This window comes from Eucalyptus grandis, chromosome 10 (genome assembly GCF_016545825.1).
Source record: "Eucalyptus grandis isolate ANBG69807.140 chromosome 10, ASM1654582v1, whole genome shotgun sequence".
Classification (NCBI taxonomy): Eukaryota; Viridiplantae; Streptophyta; class Magnoliopsida; order Myrtales; family Myrtaceae; genus Eucalyptus; species Eucalyptus grandis.
Genome location: NC_052621.1, coordinates 37,689,396 through 37,709,781, shown reverse-complemented (window position 1 = coordinate 37,709,781; position 20,386 = coordinate 37,689,396). Strand labels below are relative to the sequence as shown.

At 36.6% G+C, this 20,386-nt stretch overlaps 1 protein-coding gene across 7 annotated transcripts; it reads right to left on the bottom strand.

Annotated features, from left to right (window-relative positions):
- Nucleotides 1-8,038: 8,038 nt before the first annotated feature.
- On the bottom strand, nt 8,039-19,074 carry LOC104423219. Of its 7 annotated transcripts, XM_039303495.1 has the most exons (15): nt 18,942-19,074; nt 15,316-15,367; nt 14,814-14,892; nt 14,650-14,696; nt 14,284-14,469; nt 12,077-12,280; nt 11,791-11,972; nt 10,927-11,053; nt 10,343-10,843; nt 9,976-10,043; nt 9,722-9,773; nt 9,359-9,442; nt 9,184-9,230; nt 9,012-9,086; nt 8,039-8,934 (listed from the first exon to the last, which is right to left on the bottom strand). In XM_039303495.1, the coding sequence occupies exons 6-15, from the start codon at nt 12,254-12,256 to the stop codon at nt 8,334-8,336; spliced, it is 1,917 nt and encodes a 638-aa protein (XP_039159429.1). In that variant the 5' UTR covers nt 12,257-12,280; nt 14,284-14,469; nt 14,650-14,696; nt 14,814-14,892; nt 15,316-15,367; nt 18,942-19,074; the 3' UTR covers nt 8,039-8,333. The 7 variants fall into 7 exon arrangements, with proteins under 7 accessions (XP_039159429.1, XP_039159428.1, XP_039159431.1 ...); XM_039303494.1 differs by lacking the exon at nt 15,316-15,367; XM_039303497.1 differs by lacking the exon at nt 15,316-15,367 and having other exon boundaries at nt 14,284-14,455.
- Nucleotides 19,075-20,386: the final 1,312 nt, after the last annotated feature.

Below are 20,386 nucleotides of genomic sequence, written 5' to 3'. Positions count from 1 at the left end.
AATCATATTTTATTTAGCTTCTCTGAAGTTCAATTAGCAATACCATGAAAAGCTATTATTTTAACAACTAATACAAAGCGACACTAACCCACATTAGCTTCTTCTTCTTCTTCTTCTTCTTTTTTTTTTTTTTCTTTTTCAGCAACAAATATTTATAACAAAATTTATATCAGTTGCATCAAGAAAAAAGGAACAGCAAGAATGAGGATAGGTTTGAAAGTGGAGGAGAAAGCATATTATAGGGAGTGATTGGAGAACTCTGAAGATCATAACCCAAGATGATTGTGAATTACAAAAGTAGCCACATGTCAAAACAAGACTTCCTCCTGTTAGTGGATTTCATCAGCAAATTTTGGTAACAGGACTAATCTTTCTGAGCCTAGATGATACCGAATATTGATGATGATTTTATTCAATGATATGAAAGATTAGTTTCAGCACCTTCATGATTTTATCGAATGCTTGTCCACACTTTTTAAGCCTTATAATACTTGTTGATTTTCAGTGAAATTTAGATGCTTTGCTTGCTGAAGATTTTTGACTTCCCTCACAGCCCGAACTTGTTGGAGAGGATAAACTTCCTTTTTATATATGTTGTATAGACATTTTCTTGATAAAATTTCCTCAAGTTTTTTGTTGAAATTATGAAGGATGCCAGCAAGTGTTGGAAGGTGACAAAGTCTCACACGGGTGCAAGATTTTGGCAATCCCACATTTTGTTGGGTATTAGGAGGAAATCACTGTGGATATGCTATCAATTAAGAAAAAAATCTCATCATTTATGACAAATTTGATAGCCACATCCAAGAAAAATTATCCATCAGCTACTCTTGGAAGATTCATTAATGGTTGATTTCTAACTTACCCTATCTGGTAGGTCTGAAAAGGAATAATACCTTCTCATTTTGTTATCAAATCCGAATGTTTCTCCCTTCTTGTGATATGATGATATAATATGAAGAAGAGCAGTTTGGATGTTTCAAAATGAAACCTCATTATTATTGAAAAGAAAGTTGACAAAACGACACCAGTATATCAAGAAGGTATTTAATAATATCTACAGCTGGAAGAAGCTGGAATTACTACTTACTCATCTCAAATTGGCCTCAATGAAGTTACTCATTTCACAGTCAGATAAATCCTCTATATTTCCGTATGATAATATATATATCTACTATGACCTCCTCATGCAAACCCAAAACAAAAAACTGTGACCTTACATGTGGTCCTTATACAATTATAATTCCACATCTTCTAAATTGAAATTACATACTCTAAATACAACATGCAAAAATGAACATGTATAGTTGGAACTCTGAGTATTGGAAAATGAAACATACACTATCTCATGAACAAATTAATGATAAGTATAGTTGTTCCAAATCCATGTGCCAGGCACTTGGCCAAATTGCAGGGACATTGCTATGGCCACACAAGGTCACAGGTTCAAACCCCATGACCTCAAAACTTAAAACTTATGGGGTTTATCATGTCAAAACCATTATTTTGGAGAATATCGGTGCATAGGAGTGGCGATGCAGTGGTACAGAGGGAAAGCCACAAAATGGAGGACTTGGCAATTCTAGTGGGCACATCTTGGTGCAATACTAGCACAGACCAGTGGTGCCAGTGGTGGGAAGGAAGAATAACAGTTAGCCAGGCAGTAGTACACATACTATTTTTTTAACTTTCTCCATTCACCACTATTTTCTTATTCCACATATTCATACCTATCCTCCATTGTCCTCTGTATGAGTATCTTTTATAACGCGTGACAATATTGCTCCTCTTATCCCCATATGATATCGCAACCCAAATATATAAGAGTCTATTTAGGCACCGATGTTCTAACTCCCAAAACTTTTTTCTGTACGAAATTTCCTCATATAATGGAGAACTGCTGATGATAAATAAAGTTTGTGATAATCTAATGTTCTATAAAGGTTGACCATTTATAGAAATCTGTGCTATGTAGATGCCAAAACATGAGGCTAAAATAAGAAGACCAGCTTTCTTCCTATTTATCTGGTCTTGGCTCTTTAAAGAGTTTGGCTTTTGGGTTTGGATTGGCTTGCAAATTTCAAAGTTCAGAAGAAGTTAAAGGGATATATGCAAGGCTCTTACATAGGAAAGAATGTTAATTAAGACCAAGAAATTTTTTTTCCCATTGTAGCTAGAAGACATCCAAAAAAGAGCATGAATATTTGAAAATCTAATTAAAAAAATAATAATAATTAAAGAGTAGTTGGAAAAGATAATTTAAGAATGATGTAATCTGAGTGAAATGATCGGACACAACAATATATCCAAACTCAAAAAGATATGACTACCTATATAAAGGTGATAGAGGCAAGCTGATGCAGCAAACAACTTGCAAATATTGTGCATGGACGATTCAACCCCGATTAAAGTTCACTAGAATTGTGGCTTTTGCTAAATTGTGACCAAAAAAAGAGATCTTCAGACAAGTTAAACAGATCAACACCTTTTCTAAAACAATTCTATGCTTGAGGAGGGAAAAAGCAAGTGCAACTGGAACTATAAGTAGAGGTATCTTAGTCACAAAAGTTTCAAGCCAAAGGTGCGTGCATAACTGATGCTCTTCAGGTTAAGTCCCATCGCATTGATTAGTAGTAACTCCGTTATATCATTGGTTTAAATGTTAATATCGACAAACACCTGATTTCTCAGGTTTTTGTAGAGATTCACCTCTGAGAATGCAATAGATTTCAGTTCACTAAAAGGTCTGGATACACCTTTTCAGGATTCCACTTAGACACAAAAGTTTAGTCTGTAGCCAAGCTGCAGATTCATATCAGCTTTTTCCTCAAATCATTTGAGAAAAACCATAATGCATACTATTGTGAGAAAGGATTTCATAATTCTCAGGAAAAAAAAAAAATCATATGCAATACAGCCCGCAGAGGAAGGACTGGGCTTATAACTTCGAGAAGCAAAACATCAACCCACAAAGGAGACATATGCCATTTATCTCCAAATGGCAGAAAAAAGCAAACTTTAACAGAACAGAGGTATCTTTTCGTTTTGAATTATGAAGAGATGAATGTATTGTTCTTTTATTTCTAGAAAAAAAAAAAGGAGCTGAGAAAACACCGAAGTACACGACGCTGATGAAACCAAGCTGCAATGCCAATCGACGAACAGAGGAAAAAAGGGAAAAGGATTGATAACCATCATTAGAAGAACACGAACCTGGGAATAGAGAGAAAGGAACGAGGCAGTCGACGGAGACCATCTCCATCTTTACTCTTTTTTCTTTTCTTGGCCATCGTCTTCCTCTTTACCGAGAGACGCCACCACAAGTTCATCATGCAAAAGCAGCAGAGACGGAGGAGTGGAGGGAAAGGCTCTTGAATCTTTCAGTAGAAGATGGGCCGATTTGGATCGCAGCACAGCCCCTAGGAAAACGTGCAATAATAATAAGATGGTGGTTTTGTCTTGGGGCCAAAAAAGAAACCCAGTTTTCTTGAGAATACCTCGTTTTGTGTATATACATTACATTGGTGATGGTCTGTTGTCAAGGTTTTTTTTTTTTTTTTTTTTTTTTTTTGGTCTAATCTATTGTCAAGGTTGACCATTTTCATTTTCATGTATTTGTGCCATTTCTCCCTATTTTTTTCTGGTGTTGGCCTTACGCCAAGTTTGGCTTGTAGGTCTGGGTGAGGTGGAAAATCACAATTCACAAGAACTTTGAGGTGCTGCACGCGAGGGAATGAGAGAGGATGTTGTTAGAGATCAATCATATACAGTAGCCTATAAAGGATGGACCGACTTGTTATCCACTATGGAATATGTCAATTATATTACATCAACGAACAATTTGATGAAATAAAGTTGTAATATTCTATTGACAAATCGAAAAATCATTTGATACTATAATTATATGATCAATGTGAGACCAAAATCAAATTTAAAAAATGATTGGGTTGGGTGGCAATTCTTGATTTTTGCTCGCTCTTTGAAATCTCCCGTAAATAAGGAGAGCTATCAGTAAAATTCAGGAGAAGGAAATAATAAATCACCAAAGAATAAGAACCTGGGATTCGGAGTGGAACCAAGCCGTCGACCGATGATCATCTTTCGCCTTGTTCTTTTCTTTTTTATATCTCTTTCTGGCCATCATGTTCCTCTTTTCAGTGACTCCACTATTTCATGCAAGAGTTGGGGAGAGAGAGTGTTGAATTTTTTATTTTGGGTTATAAATAAGCTTCACTATTTATACCGAATGGTCAAATTATTTTTTTCTATTATACGGTAAGTTGCTATCGTTATTATGATTTATTTATTATTGATTATACACAATCACATGAAATTTTTTCCTATTTCAAAATTACTGATCACATTCAAATATTTACGGATTATTAATAAAAATAATCACCATGAAAATCATCAAAATTACGAGGAGTTCTTGCTTATTTTTCATTTTCATATCTTCTTTTTTATTGAACATTTTCACAGCTTGCCATGTCGAGAAATTACTAAATACAAGAGCTACTAATTTTCAATGTTCAAAGGTTTCCTTCTAATTAAACGATCCATATTAGAATGCGTGGAACACTGAATTCAAATTATCGTTGCAAAAATAAGTTAGATAGTACATATTTATATTACCATATTGTAGGGAAGTATTCTCAAAGCCCCGGGCTATATTACCAGGGATCATCTGTTGATCCACAACCACGATTACGGAGGGGAAAAGATGAGAATAATGACCAATAAAAGAATATATATTCCATCGTGGACAAAATTTAATATGAGCCAAAGCTCATTACATTCTTGCGTTTGTTTGTTGCTAGGAACTATAATCAACTCACATTTACAAAAGCAAGAAAAGAATCTATGTCCATCCAAGGACTGATAACTAAAAGCTCCTGGACACCAGGGACTTCTTGAAACGCTGTATTTTGTACAGGGGCCTAAATTGTAAGCTCTTGTATATTGATACCTTTTAAAGATTCATCACTTCTATGACTATCCAAAAATATAGCTTCATCACTTCTATGACTATCCAAAAATATAGCTGTTGTTTCCCATGCTCCGCAACTATGACCTTCAAATCAGCGATGCCGACTCCGCCACAGTCCCCAAGGTGTAGGTGGGCTGCCTTTTGGAGTTGAATCATCGGATGTATTTTCTAGTCGGACATCCTTTGATTTCGCCCTAATATATCTAGGAGGGCTGGCATCCGGAGTTGAATCACTGGACGTGCTTTTTAGTCGAACATCCTTTGATTTTGCCCTGATATATCTAAGAGGACTAGCTTCTGGAGTTGAATCGGATGTGCTTGTTCCAGGATTTTCAAGTTGCAAACCCTTCGATCCAACCCCAATTGCTCTCGGCGGGCTACCTTTTCGAGTCGAATCATCAGATGTGCTCGTACTAGGATTTTCTAGTTGGACATCCTTTGATCGTGCCCTGAACTCCAAGACATTATCCTCGGTACTTTCATCATCAAGTTGCAAATCCTTTGATCCAACCCGGATTGCTCTTGGCAGGCTAGCTTTGAGAGTCGAATCATCAGATGTCCTCATACTAGAAGTTTCTAGTTGGACATCTTTTGATCGTGCCCTACACTCAAAGACATTATAATCATTGCTTGAGTCATCGCTAGACTCATGTCCACTGATATTTTGGTTGCCAAAGTTGGGAGCTTCAACTTCTAGTAGTCTGGTGGCCGCTCCAGCCCTGGGAAGGAACACGGGGGACTTAAGTTTGTAGCCAAGCGAACTATAAAGATTGTACAATAAAGCTTATCAAAATCCAACCCCTTATCATAGTCTGTCCTTCAATATCTTCATTGACTCTGAACTTTGGCCACTCCTCCGCCTAAGTCATGGAACTCTGCTCTAGGAGTTATGGCAGACTCTGGGAGTCGAACCTGACCTGGTGGTCAGGAGGACTCTTTTTGGTCTCCACTTCAACCCAAAAATTTATCCATAATAGGTCGGTGTAAGGACAGTGAATACTACTATACTAGCCAAACTACATACTCATATTAGCTTTTCCTGAACCATTTGAGAAAAATCAGAATCCATACTACCGTCAGAAGGGATGTCATAATTCACAGAGAAAAAAAAAATCATATGCAACACAGCCCACAGAGGAAGGGACTGACTTTTAACTTTGAGAAGCAAAACATCAACCCACAAAGGAGATATATCCAATTATGATTATTCATATCATGGTAGTCCTATAAGGGTGTAGTTCTTTTGCTCAGAGGAAAAGAAAAACAAATGCTGATGGTCTGCAATCAACGAAGCTTCCATTGACGAGTTATACAAACGCGAAAAAAAAAAGAGAAAAAAAAAATATTCATCGAACTCAATAGGAAAAGTCCAAAATCAACTTAAGCTTGCACACGTACTTGTTGAAGCATACTGGAAAGAAAAGTCTGCCGCTTAGCTTTATCAATAATAAGTAGCAAAAGCCTACTTTTATCTGCAAATGGCAAAAAAAAAGGCAAAATTTAAGCAGAATAGTGGTATCTTTTAAGATAGATTATTATTATTATTATTATTATTATTATTATTATTATTATTATTATTATTATTATATTTTTTTGTAGAAAAAGGAACTGAGAAAATTCCAAAGTACCCGACGCAGATGAAACTAAGCTGGCAATGCCAATCGACAAACAGAGAAAAAAGGAAAAAGGATCGACAACCATCACAGATGAATACGAACCTGATAACAGAGAGAGAGAGGAACGAAGCAGTCGACCGAGACCGTCTCCATCGTTTCTCTTCTTTCTTTTTACGGCCATCGTCATCCTCTTTTCTGAGAGACGCCACCAGTTCATGCAAGAGCAGCAGGGACTGTGGAGTGGAGGACGAGACTCTCTTGAATCTTTTAGTATTTTCAGTAGATGGGCCAGTTCACATCTTAACAGTCCATGGGAAATCGCGCAGAATGAAAAAGAAGTATTTCTAAACAGAAATTATTTTTGAAAATAGAATAATTATGAAGCGTATAATAAAATGGAGTTTTTATCCTGAAGTCCTAGGAAGAAACCCAGTTTTCTAGAGAATTACCTCAGTAATATATAATTCAGAAGTAAATTTCATATGGCATATGATCTATTCTTAAACCGAAAAGTCAAAGCACGAGGCTAAAGTAAGAGGAACTGCTTTCCCCCCGTTTTTCTGGGGTTGGCCATACTCGAAGTTTGGCTTTTAGGCTTGGGGCTGGCATGAAAACCTGCGATTAATAAGAACTAGCAGCAGCTGATGCACACAAGGCACTTACAGAGGAGGATGTTTTTGGAGACCAAGCACATAAAACTTTTTCTTGTAAGAGCTACGTGACATTTAGATCGGCAGGTGAATATGAAAAGATATAAACAGGAGGGGAAAAAGGATTGAAAAATGATGTAATATGATGAAAAGAGAGGACGCATTAATATATTACGGTACAGAGTACACAATTATATCTCTGCACTAGCCTCACCGTTTAATTAGATAGTAAGTCAGCTCTAGATATAACCACCTACATCAACGAGATGGATGATTGACTTCTAATCTGCTATCGAAAACGTCAATGCATATGTTATCGTTGGACAATCTGACTGAACAAAGAAGACCGTGTGGGGTGGCAATTCTTTAACATCCCCTCGCTCTCTGAATCTTCTGTGATTAAAGAAAGCTACCGGCAAAATGCGAGAAAAGGATATAATACAGTACCATCACCGAAGAATAAGAACCTGCGAATTCTTGAGTTTGGCTCCCTCTTTGAAATTACACGTTGTCGAAGACAGCCACCAGTAAAGTTCAAGAATAGAAAATAAAGAAACTGAGAATTAAGGGTGGGACGAAGTGATGACTATCTTCCTCGTTCTCTCTCTTTTTGGTCATCATGTCCCTCTTTCCTGCGACACCGCAAGTTCATGCAACAGCTGGAGGGCAGGAGGGAGGGAGAACGTAGAGTTGCTGTATCCTTTTTCAGACATTATTTGTTTTATTACCAGGGAGAGATGAGAGCAATGACTGAAGTCGACTCAGTTCCTAGTGTATATGACCAATAAAAGAATGAAACTTTAATTTTAGACAAAACGAATGCAATCCATATACAAGCTTGCGTTTCTATTGTATAGAAAAGGACTATAATCATCACATTTACAAAAGCAAGAAAAAATCTATGCCTATACAAGGGCTGATAACTAAATGCTCCCGGACATTAGGAATTTCAACCTCTGTATCTTTGTACATGGGCCTAATTGTAAGCTCTTTCATATCAATGCCTTCTTAATATCTATTACACCTATCATTTTACCCAAACTGTAGCTGTTTTCCATGCCCTGCACCCCGGCTTTCAAGTTAGTGATGCCGAAATTGGCTCCGCATCAGTCCCCAAGGTCTAGGCGGGCTAGCTTCTGGAGTTGAATCATCCGATGTGCTTGAACTAGCATTTTTTAGCTGCACATCCTTTGATTGAACCCTGACTGCTCTAGGTGGGCTGGCTTCCGGAGTAGAATCATCGGATGTGCTTGTACTAGGATTTTTGCGTTGCACATCCTTTGACCGAACTCTGATCGCTCTAGGTGGGCTGGCTTCTGGAGTCAAATCATTGGATGTGCTTGTACTAGGATTTTCGAGTTGCACATCCTTTGATCGAACCCTGGTTACTCTTGGCAGGCTAGCTTCTGCAATCGAATCATCGGATGTGCCCATATTAGGATTTTCTACCTGGACATCCTTTGATCGAGCCTTGAACTCGAAGACATTATTCTCGGAGCTTTCGTCACCATCAGACGTGCTTGTACTATGATTTTGAAGTTGCACATCCTTTGATCGTGCCCGGAACTCAAAGACGTTGTCCTCAGAGCTTTCATCATTACTGGACTCACCTTGACCTATAATTTTGTTGCCCATATTTGGAGCTTCTTCAACTTCTAGCAATCCGGTGGTTGCTTCGGCTCTAATAAGAACATGAGAAATAAGCTTGGAGCCAAGCGACCAATAAAGATCGTAAAATCATATGCATCAAAGTCTAACCTTATAACATCATCTTTGCTGTTCAATATCTTCGTTGACTGAAAACTTCTTTCATTCCCATTCAACTTTCTCACTCTGATAATGACAATCGGGACCAAACAAGACAGGTAGTTTCATTAGGACAAGAAAGAAACATATGCAAGCACAAATATCAAAAAAAGGCAAAACTTACACGACGGATGAAGTAATAGGGTCGGGATTAACAGCCACCTGTCGATGCTACAAGATATCCAAGAAGCACATAAGCAAGAAGTTATTTCCAACTTAATGATACAAAACACGGAATGATAACAAATTAAAGTCAACACTTGCTACAAGACCAAAAAACAAAAAAAGTGAGTACTTACTTCATCTGGCAAATCATCTTCAATGAACTCCCAACGTTCCTTCTCAAGGTTTAAGATTTCTTTGTCCCCGTCGTCGTACAAAACCTATAGTCCAAATCAGGCCATATATATTTAGCACAATATCAAAGAAAATGCAGCTGCAAGATCTCACAATTAAAGGAAAGAGGTAGCAGCAAATAGAGCAAGAGACGCCAGCTCAAACAATTACATAATTTGTAGAAAATTAGCTATCAGATGGGACTTGAGGATAAAAAAAGCACCGATCCACATATGCAGATACACCCAAGAAGCTAACTGAGCTGATCAAAACAAATGGCAGGTCACAGTTACAGAAGCTTCTGAAGACTATGATAGTTATCTCACCTTGTGCTTTTTTGTTATATGGTTGTAAGATTCAATTCGGCCATCATAGAACCTGTAAAATGACCGATTAGGAATAGGAAGAAAATGATATAAACAACCCTAGTGCTGTAGACAATCACTGAAGTGACGGCAGCAGCTAGCCATCAATTAAGGAACAGCAGGAGCAATTGCAAGAAGGAGATGAGAATTGAAAAATATCATGCTCAACCAAGAAAGAAACAAAGTATTCCAAGTGAGGGTCCTAGGGTGCTCACATCTCATCCAATGGCCACCAGACCTTTATTCTCCGACCAATTAATCCGTCAGCAAGCACCTCAGACTCCTGAAAGTCATTTAAAGAAATACATGACTGTATGAAAACTAAAAAAAGGTGCAAAGACTATGCAACATATCAATTAGGAAAAAGTAAGAAATAAACCAAGTGCCAATGCTCTTTAATAACTGTGAACACAAATTTCAGCAGAGCTTTGCAAGATACTTCGTTTTTATAATAATGACAATGATAATAACAAAAATTGAAGAAGGCATACTTAAATAATATAACGACAAAGAATGTAGTAGATATATAAGATAAAATCCAATAAGCATATGAAAAGTGTACTGCAACAGTTACAATCATACCCTTGAGGTGCCTTTACTAGTGTCATTTCCTCCTTCAGCTGGCAGCTTCATTTTTTGATCTCTAAGATCAACAGGGAGCAGAGCTGCCTCACCTTGCAAAGTCTCCACATTTATTGTAGAAACCGTGGGCATAGCTGAAAGATCAGTTCTGCTCATGGAGATCCTTCTTTTATGGCGCTGTTCAGTAGTTTGACCCTCTCTGTACAGCCAAGAAAGAACATAACCTTCCTCAGGTCTCATGAGTGAATTGGGTTTTGGTTCCCTTTTCCTGGGAAGTATTGAACCCTTGGAGCCTAGGAGATCAGCGATGCCGTGTTCAGGAGAACCACTAGTAGCATTATTCAGAGTAGTAGATTCATTTTGGCATAGCAAAGCCACTACAGAAGAATAATCATCCAAAGTGGTGCCTATTGAATGAAGTGCTCCCTTAAGTGGTCTCAGCTTTGCTGCACAATCCAAGATCAGTTTCTCTCCCAATTTCCAACTGGAAGGTGACACTTTCTGCAAGATGGTATATCTCTTATTAGAGAATGAACAAAACAAAACCAAGCTAAACCAGCAGAAACATAAAAATTGACAGTAACCTCATTCTCCTTGAGCACACTATCCAGGAGACGGATCAGAAGATCTGAGCTGATATCTTCACTTTCAGCAAGGATGTCAGCCATTATTTGTTCCACGGCCCAGCATTCATCAGCAGATGGATTTAACCTTAATAAAAAAAAAAGCACCCATAAAAAAATAAGAGAGTATCAAAAGGTAAATGCTAAAATGTCAAAAATAAAAAGATGTTGAGAACTATCATTTAGTAAAGTCATAAGAGTGTTGTTGCGGTCTGTCGTAACAAAACTGTTAAGCCAAGTTATAATCCAACTACCAGAAAGCCATTTAGGTGCCATTATTTTTTCCAACCCTAGAATTAAGGTCAAGAGCTTGCACAGATATCGCTAAATCTCAATCTCTCTTGTAAAGATAGCAGTGTAACACCTTATATAAAATCCTTGCTACACCAAGCAGAATATCGAGTTTATCAGGAGATTCTTCAACAAAATTGAAAGGTTTAAAGCACCAAAACAAAACCATGTAAAATAGTCAAAAGATTCATCCAATCATGAAAGGCAAGCTAACTCACAAATGAACACTGATGTACATAAAAACTCATCCACAATTTTTTTTTTTTTTGGTCGATAACTCATCCGCAATTAACTAACTACAAATATCAATTTTTTGAGTCATAAGAAAGGTTACTAGACAGCAAGACAAGCCAAATTGTGATATTCCAGAAAACAAAAATGCAACTCAACTGAACAATTTCCATCAACTACTGTTATTGGTCAAAGATTAAGAAAGCTATCCTTTTCTTATGATATCTGGTAAACTATTATGCGAAAAGAAAAGAAAAGAAAAAAAAAAAAAAGAGCGTAAAGTGTTCCTGATGATAATAGTACCTAGTAAATACCCAGAAATGTTGGCACATATGAAGAATTTGTGCCTCACATTCAAGGTCAAGCATTAGCAGACCTGCCTTGACCCTTGCAATGGTTTCCAGCATAGAAAGGGCCTTTTCATGACTCCGTGTCGAGGGTTGAGATAGCTTTGAAAGAGCCTCCACGATCAGTTGAAAAATTGCCTGCCCATGAATGGATACTTAAGAAACTGTGAAAGAATAAAATTTTATCTAGAGAGGAGTGAGTTAATTGTATTAGAAAATCTCCAGAGTTTTGTTTTATATACCTTCATCTGATCGTCATTATATGGCTGCACTGGCGATGCTATCCTCAGAATCTCACTGAGGCAAGATGCCACTGTAACTCTAACATCCTCGTTACAATGTTTGAACAGAGCTTCAGCTATAAGACCCTTCATGACAGGAAGAAGGGCATCCTGGAGGAAGTCCGATGGTTCTTGCTCCATATTCACCAAGACATCTTCAGCATTCTATGTAGGGGGGACATGCACATGAAAGCAAAAGTCAGTTTCTATATCTAAATAAACAACATTAAAGAGAAATGTTTCTGGAAACGCAGAAGGAGAACAGCCACCTCAGATGCTCCAATAATTGGTGATGTATGCCCTTTAAGTGGTCAAACAAGTGGGGAGGGAAAAGATAAAACTAGAGATTTGACCTTGAAGCTCATGGTAGCACAAGAATACCATCCAGCAGATGGATAAGTGGACAGCAAAGAACACCAAGTACAAGGAGTAATGCTTAGATGAAATCCGTTTGACTCGTTTAAAGTATGCTGAAACCGAAGTTCTATAGTTTAGAAAGGAGTTTGAAAGCCATTATATGAACTCACTCTCCTATCCATATGAACTAGATGCCTTTGCCCACAAGCATAACCGCCAAATGGATTACCATATATCAACCAACTAAAACAACAAAGATGCCTGATGAGCAAATTGATGAGAAGCCAAAGACAGGAGATCAATCATCCCCCAAACAAACATCAACCATCCCCAAGCATTCAAATTTATCCCGATGAAACACAAATAAGAAATTTCAATGCAAGTAAAGCTGCACGGCTCAGTAAATCATCATATGCATGAATTGGTAAATCGAGGCAGCATACATCAAGAAGAGTGAGGAGTTCATCAACAGAAGAAGGGGCATTGAGGAGGCCATTGCCAACCAATCTAAGCTGTGTTGCCAAAGTCCTCTCTAATGAAGAAGAAGATGACGCCATTTTTTCTCTTTTTACTTTGGGTGGCAACACACGCTATACAGCTCAAACGAACACAGAGAGTACTAGTATTCTCTTGCAGATTTGCACAGAGAGTAATCAGAAACTCATCTACAATATATAGGGAAAACAAAACATGGCAATTCAAAGGAAGAAACGGAAACACGGTAAGTTTCCACCTATGCTATGAACCTGGTCATATTCCTTGAGTTCTGATTTAGCTGCCAATTTTGGTTTCTTGGTTGGACTCTGACTGTGTGCTCTTTGCTATTGTGACAAAAAATGAACATGATAGCTTTAAGTGGTATTTCGTATCTTGGGAACTTAGGAGGACCAATTACTTGCCATTCCATTGGCTTTTGCTCTGGATTCTGTACCTAATCACTCTTAAATTGCTCCAGAATTTGATTTTTCTGGCTTTCCTAATTATTAACCTGCTCAATATTGGTTTCTGTAGACTGACCAAAAAAGAAAATGAGATCTATATATTAACAACCGAGACAGAATAATAAAATCCATAAGATATGATGATAAAACAATACGAGCTTGTCCAAAGAGAACAAGGTATGTAATATCAACAAAATAAAGACTTAGACATGCGACCAATAAATTCAAATTTCAAAAGATTGTTGTGAAAATGCAAATCAAATTTTTTTATTACATCCTTTGGTTATTTTTTTAAGAAACATTTATTAAAAATCACAGTGATACACCTATATCCATGTACAATATTTGAGTATTGGCAGGCACCACCATTTTAGCTTGACATTTTGTGCCAAACATGAATAGGTGCAAGTATTACAATTTGGTGTATGTGATGACTGGCTTATAAGGTTCAAATCATATTGAATAGATTATGTTTTCTTTTTACAGAATATTGGTATCAAGGTGACAGTTCTGAACATACAATGGTACACCCAACCTGGAGATAAGTACAGCAGTGACCACAGCACAAATATAGTTTTAAAATGACATGAGCGCAATAACTTACGATTCAAATGATTCAATTCGATTTTGACTTTCTTCTTTAAAAAAAAATTGTTATCACCTTGTGCAATATTTGTGCTCTAAATAAAGCCAAAGGACATGACGCGAATTGCTAATGAACATGACAAAGCAACCACATTTCAATTCAGATCGCATCCCTCTCAAACTTGGCTCAAACTTCATCAAAATTAAAGATAGTTTGGATCCAGGTCCATCTCAACTCAACCTAAATCATCACATAGAGCACGTAAATGAGAAATTAAACATTACTTGTCCAGGTTTTTAAGCTCAAGCAGCGCATTGCATCGACTCCACTTTGTTACTGAGTTATGGACAGTAATAGTCTCAATCGCTCAGATTCTTTTCTTGCCAAGAGATGCCCATGACCTCCAGTTCCACTTTTCCATTTGAACTTAGAACATGTGTACACGATCCACAAATCCTGAAAGATCATAACTGCGGTCTCAGCTGTTAGATTTGGTTCTTACATCATATTAAGTTTCTGAAAACGATTAGATCTGAAAGCGATCTCAATGTGCACTGGAAGCAATAGCAATTTATATGCATGGTGCACTGTTAATAAACAAAAGCTCTCTGTTCCTTTTCCAAATTGAAAAATTGGATAATAGTAGATACCTGCTCATAGAGAGTTTCTTCTTATCTTTGTAACACAAGGAGAATTCCTGCAAGGACATTTAAAACAGAGAGAAATTGAAAAAATAGTGTGATCAGCACAGTAACATTTCAACGAATGAGAATGACAATAGATATGCATATTGTCTAATAACAAAGACATCCACCTTCAAGTTTTTCTCCGACCGAATAACTGCAAACTCTTTCTTGCTTGCTTTTGGACAATAAACTGTAGTACTCCTATATCTGAAGGATTTTGGATCAACAAAGCCCTTCAGCAAAATTATTCAATTCAAACAAAACAAATACAAAACCTAGGAGAAGAATAAAAGCTAGATCAGTCTAGTAGATTATTGAAGGTGCTATTTGTGAGGTGACACAATGAGGACATACGGGTATTTATAAGGGATGAAATGCCATAGTGCGCCGCCACCTCCAATGAGATTTCTCAAGATAAAACTAGGTTAAAATTGTTAGTAGGTTAACGCCGCACGTGACATGCTCGTGTCAATAAGTACTGTTGTGATTGTGGCATGTCACGTGACTGCATTTATAAATCATATTTTATTTAGCTTGTTTGAAGTTTGTTTCTTTTTTTTGGTAAAAGTAATAAATATACTGAGCTTTAACCAAACTATACAAGAAGAGATCACGGGACCAAAAACTTACACTCAGAATGACAAGGAGTCATAGCCAGTAGAAGGGTGCCGAGATGAAAAGACTGTCAAAAGTGGCAAAACCAGTGAAACCAGCATCACACACTAACACGGCAAAGTAAGAGCTAAACAGCGAAACCAGCTTGTTTGAAGTTCAATTAGCAATACCATGAAAAGGCTATTATTTTAACAACTAATACGTCTTCTTTTTTTCCGCAACAAGTATTTATAACAAAATTTATATCAGTTGCATCAAGGGAAAAAAAAAAAAAAAAAAAAAAAAAGAACAGCAGGAATGAGGATGGGTTTCGAAAGTTGAGAAGAATGCATATTATAGGGAGTGGTTGGAGAAACTCTGAAGATCATAACCCAAGATGATTGTGAATTACAAAAGTAGCAACCTCTTAAAAAAAGACTCCCTCCTGTTAGTGGATTTCATCGGCAAATTTTGGTATCAGGACTAATCTTTGTATGCCTAGATGATACCGAACATTGATGATGATTTTATTCAATAATATGAAAGATTAGTTTCAGCACCTTCATGATTTTATTCAATGCTTGTCCAAACATTTTAAGCCTTATAATACATGTTGATTTTCAGTGAAATTTAGATGATTCGCCTTATTTTACATGCTGAAGATTTTTGACTTCCCTCACAGCCTGAACTTGTTGAAGAGGATAAACTTCTTAATTATACATATTATATAAACATTTTCATGATAAAAATTCCTCTAGTTTTTTGTTGAAATTATGAAGGATGCCAGCAAGTATTGAAAGGTGACAAAGTCTCACACAGGTGCAAGATTTTGGCAATCCTACCTTTTGTTGGCAAGAAGGGTATTAGGAGGAAATCATCGTGGATATACTATCGATTAAGAATAAAATCTCATTGTTTATGACAAATTTGAAAGCTGCATCAAAGAAAAATTATCCATCATCTACTCTTGGAAGATTCATTAATGGTTGATTTCTAACTCACCCTATCTGGTAGGTCTGAAAAGGAATAATACCTTCTCATTTTGTTATCAAATCTGAATGTTTCTCCCTTCTCGTGATATGGTGATATAATATGACGAAGACCAGTTTGTATGTACAGCTCATTTCAAAATGCAACCTCATTATTATCAAAACAAAATTGACAAAACCACGCAAGTATATCAAGAAGGTATTTAATAATATCTACAACTGGAAAAAGCTCGAATTACTACTTATCCATTTCACATTGGCCTGGAAAACAAAGTTACTCATTTCACAGTCAGATTAACTCTCTCCATCTCCGTATGATAATATATGTCTAATATGACCTCCTCATGCAAACCCAACACAAAAAACTGTGACCTTTCATTTGGTCCTTATTCAATTATAATTCCACATCTTCTAAATTGAAATTCCATACACTGAATACAACATGCAAAAAAGAATTATGTATAGTTGGAACTCCAAGTATTGAAAAATGAAACATCCGCTATCTTGTGAACAAATTAATGATAAGAATAGTTGTTCCAAATCCATGTGCTAGGCACTTGGCCGAATAGCAGGGACGTTGCTATGGCCACACAAGGTCAAAGGTTTAAACCCCATGACCTCAAAACTAAAAATTAAGGGGTTTATCATGTCAAAACCATTATTTGGAGAATACTGGTGCATAGGAGTGGCGATGCAGTGGTACAGAGGGAAAGCCACAAAATGGAGGACTTGGCAATTCTAGTGGACACATCTTGTTGCAATACTAGCACAGACCAGTCGTGCCAGTAGTAGGAAGGAAGAATTACAGTTAGCCAGGCAGTAGTATACATACTATCTTTTTTATTTTTTTCATTCACTACTATTTTCTTATTCCACATATTCATACCTATCCTCCATTGTCCTCTGTATGAGTATCTTTTATGACGTGTGACAATATTGCAGCTCTTATCCCCATATGACATTGTAACCCAAATATATAAGAGATCTATTTAGGCACCAGATGTTCTAACTCCCAAAAAATTTTTCCGAATGAAATTTCCACAAATAATGTAAAACTGCAGATGATAGAAGAAGTTTGTGATAATTTAATATTTTACAAAGGTTGACCATTTATAGAATCTGTGATATGTAGATGCCAAAACATGGGGCTAAAATAAGAAGAGCAGCTTTCTTCCTATTTATCTGGTCTTGGCTCTTTAAAGAGTTTGGCTTTTGGGTTTAGATTGGCTTGCAAAATTCAAGGTTCAGAAGAAGTTAAAGGGATATATGCAAGGCTCTTACATAGAAAAAAATGTTAATTAAGACCAGGAAATTATTTTTCCCATTATAGCTAGAAGACATCCAAAAAAGAGCATGAATATTTGAAAATCTGATAAAATAAATAAATAAAGAGTAGATGGAAAAGAAAACTTAAGAATGATGTAATTTGAGTGAAATGATCGGACACAACAATATATCCAAAATTCAAAAAGACATGACTACCTATATAATGGTGATAGAGGTAAGCTGGTGCAGCAAACAACTTGCAGATATTCTGCATGGACGATTAACCCCTATTAAAGCTCACTAGAATTCCAATTTTTATGGCTTCTCCTAAATTGTGACCAAAAATAGAGATCTTCAGACAGTTAAATAGATGAACACCATTTCTGAAAAAATGCCATGCTCATGGGAGGGAAAAAGCAAGCGCAACTGTAAACATAAAAGTAGAGGTATCTTAGTTGCAAAAGTTTCAAGCTAAAGGTGTGCATGACTGTTGCTCTTCGGGTTAAGTTTCACGGTAATGGTTACTATTAACTTCTGTTATATCATTAATTTACATGTTAATATTGTCAAACAACTGATTCTTCAGGTTTTTGTTGAGATTCAAATTTGAAAATGTAATAGATTTCAGTTCACTAGAAAGTTTGGAGAGACCTTTTCAGGACTCCACTTCAACCCAAAAGTTTGTCCGCTATAGGTCGGTGTAAGCTACTATTAAATTAGCCAAGCTGCAGATTCATATCAGCTTTTTCCTCAAACCATTTGGGAAAAACCATGATCCATATTATTGTGAGAAGGGATTTCATAATTCTCAGGGAAAAATCATATGCAATATTAGCCCACAGAGGAAGGGACTGACTCGTAACTTTGAGAAGCAAAACATCAACCCATAAAGGAGATATATCCAAAGATGATTACTCATATCATGATAGTCCTATATGGGTTTAGTTCTTTTGCTTAGGGTGAAAAAAAAAAACAAACAAAAACAAATGCTGGTCGTCTGCAATCGACGAAGCTTCAATTGACGAGTTGTGCAGACGCGAACACAAAAAGGAAGAAAATTTCATGGAACTCAATAGGAAAATGACAAAATCAACTTAAGCTTGCACTGGTACATGTGGAAGCATACTCGATTAGAAAACTTTGCAGATGGGCTTCGTCAATAATTAGTAAAAACCCGATTTTATCTTCAAATGGCAGAAAAATCAACAATTTTTAACAGAACATACGCATCTTTTCGATTTAAACCATGAAGAGATGAATTCACTGTTCTTTTGTATACCAGAAAAAGAAAGGAGCTAAGAAAACGCCAAGGCACCCGACACTGATGAAACAAAGCTGGCAATGCCAATCGACGAATAGAGCAAAAAAAGGAAAAGGATTGACAACCATCATTAGAAGATTACGAACCCAAGAATAGAGGGAGAGAGGAGCAAGGCAGTCGACCGAGACCATCTTCATCTTCATCTTCATCTTTTTCTCTTCTTCTTTTTTCTTGCTTTTTTGGCCATCGTCTTCCTCTTTTCCGAGAGACTCCACAAGTCCATGCAAGAGCAGCAGAGACAGAGAGGAGTGCAGGGAGAGACGCTCTTGAATCTGTGAGTAGAAGATGGGCCAATTTGGATCGTGACACAGCCCATCGGAAATCGTGCAATAATAATGAAATGGTGGTTTTGTCTTGGGCCCGAAAAAAAAGAACCCAGTTTTCTAGAGAATTGCCCCATGATTATTTAATTTAGAAGTGAATGTTGTATATAATGTATGATCTCTTCTTAAACGAAGGTTGACCATCTTCATATATTTATGTTACCAAAAATTCAAAGCACGAGGCTAAAATAAGAGGAGTTGCTTTCTCCCTATTTTTTTGGTGTCGGCCTTCCCCAAGTTTGGCTTTTCGATTTGGGTGAGCTGACAAGTCCAAGTTCATAACTTGAGGGCAGCACCTACAAATAATGTTGTTTGAGATCAATCATATGCAATAGCCTACAAAGGATGAACCAACTTATAATCCGTTATGCAATATGTGAATTCACACCGGATTATGAGACAATATGATGAAACAAACTGTAATATTCTATCAATGAATGGAAAATCATTCAACAGTATGACCAAATAATCAACGTGACACCAAATTCAAATTTTAAAGATAATTGGATTAGGTGACAATGCTTGAATTTTGCTCGCTCTATGAAATCTCTAGTAATCAAAGAGACCTATCAATAAAATTATAATACACAACGAATAAGAACCTGGGAATTCGGAGTGGAACCAAGCAGGCAACCGATGACCATCTTCCTTTTTGTTCTTTATTTTATTTTATTTTATCTCTTTCCTGTGACTCCACTAGTTCATGCAAGAGCCGGGGAGAGAGAGAGAGTGTTGAATTTTTCATTTTGGGGTATAAATAAGCTTCACCATTTACACCGAAATGGTCAAACTATTTTTCCTTTAATATGAGATGTTGCTATCATTATTATGATTTATTTATTATTGATTATACACAATTAAATGAAATTTTTTTGTATTTCAAAGTTACCGACCATATACAAATGTTAACCGATTATTAATAACAAATGATCACCATGAAAAAATAAACTTTGCGAAATTCTTTCGTATTTTTCACTTTCATATCTTCTTTTTTATTAAACATTTTCATATCTTGCCATGTCCAGAAATCCCTAAATACAGTAGCTACTAATTTTCAATATTCGAAGGTTTCTTTCAATAAAAGAATCCATATAAGAATGATTGGAGCGCTGAATTCACATTATCGATGCAAAAATAAGTTAGATAGTACATATTTATATTACTATTTTTCAGGGAAGTATTCTCAAAGCCCCTGGCTATATTACCAG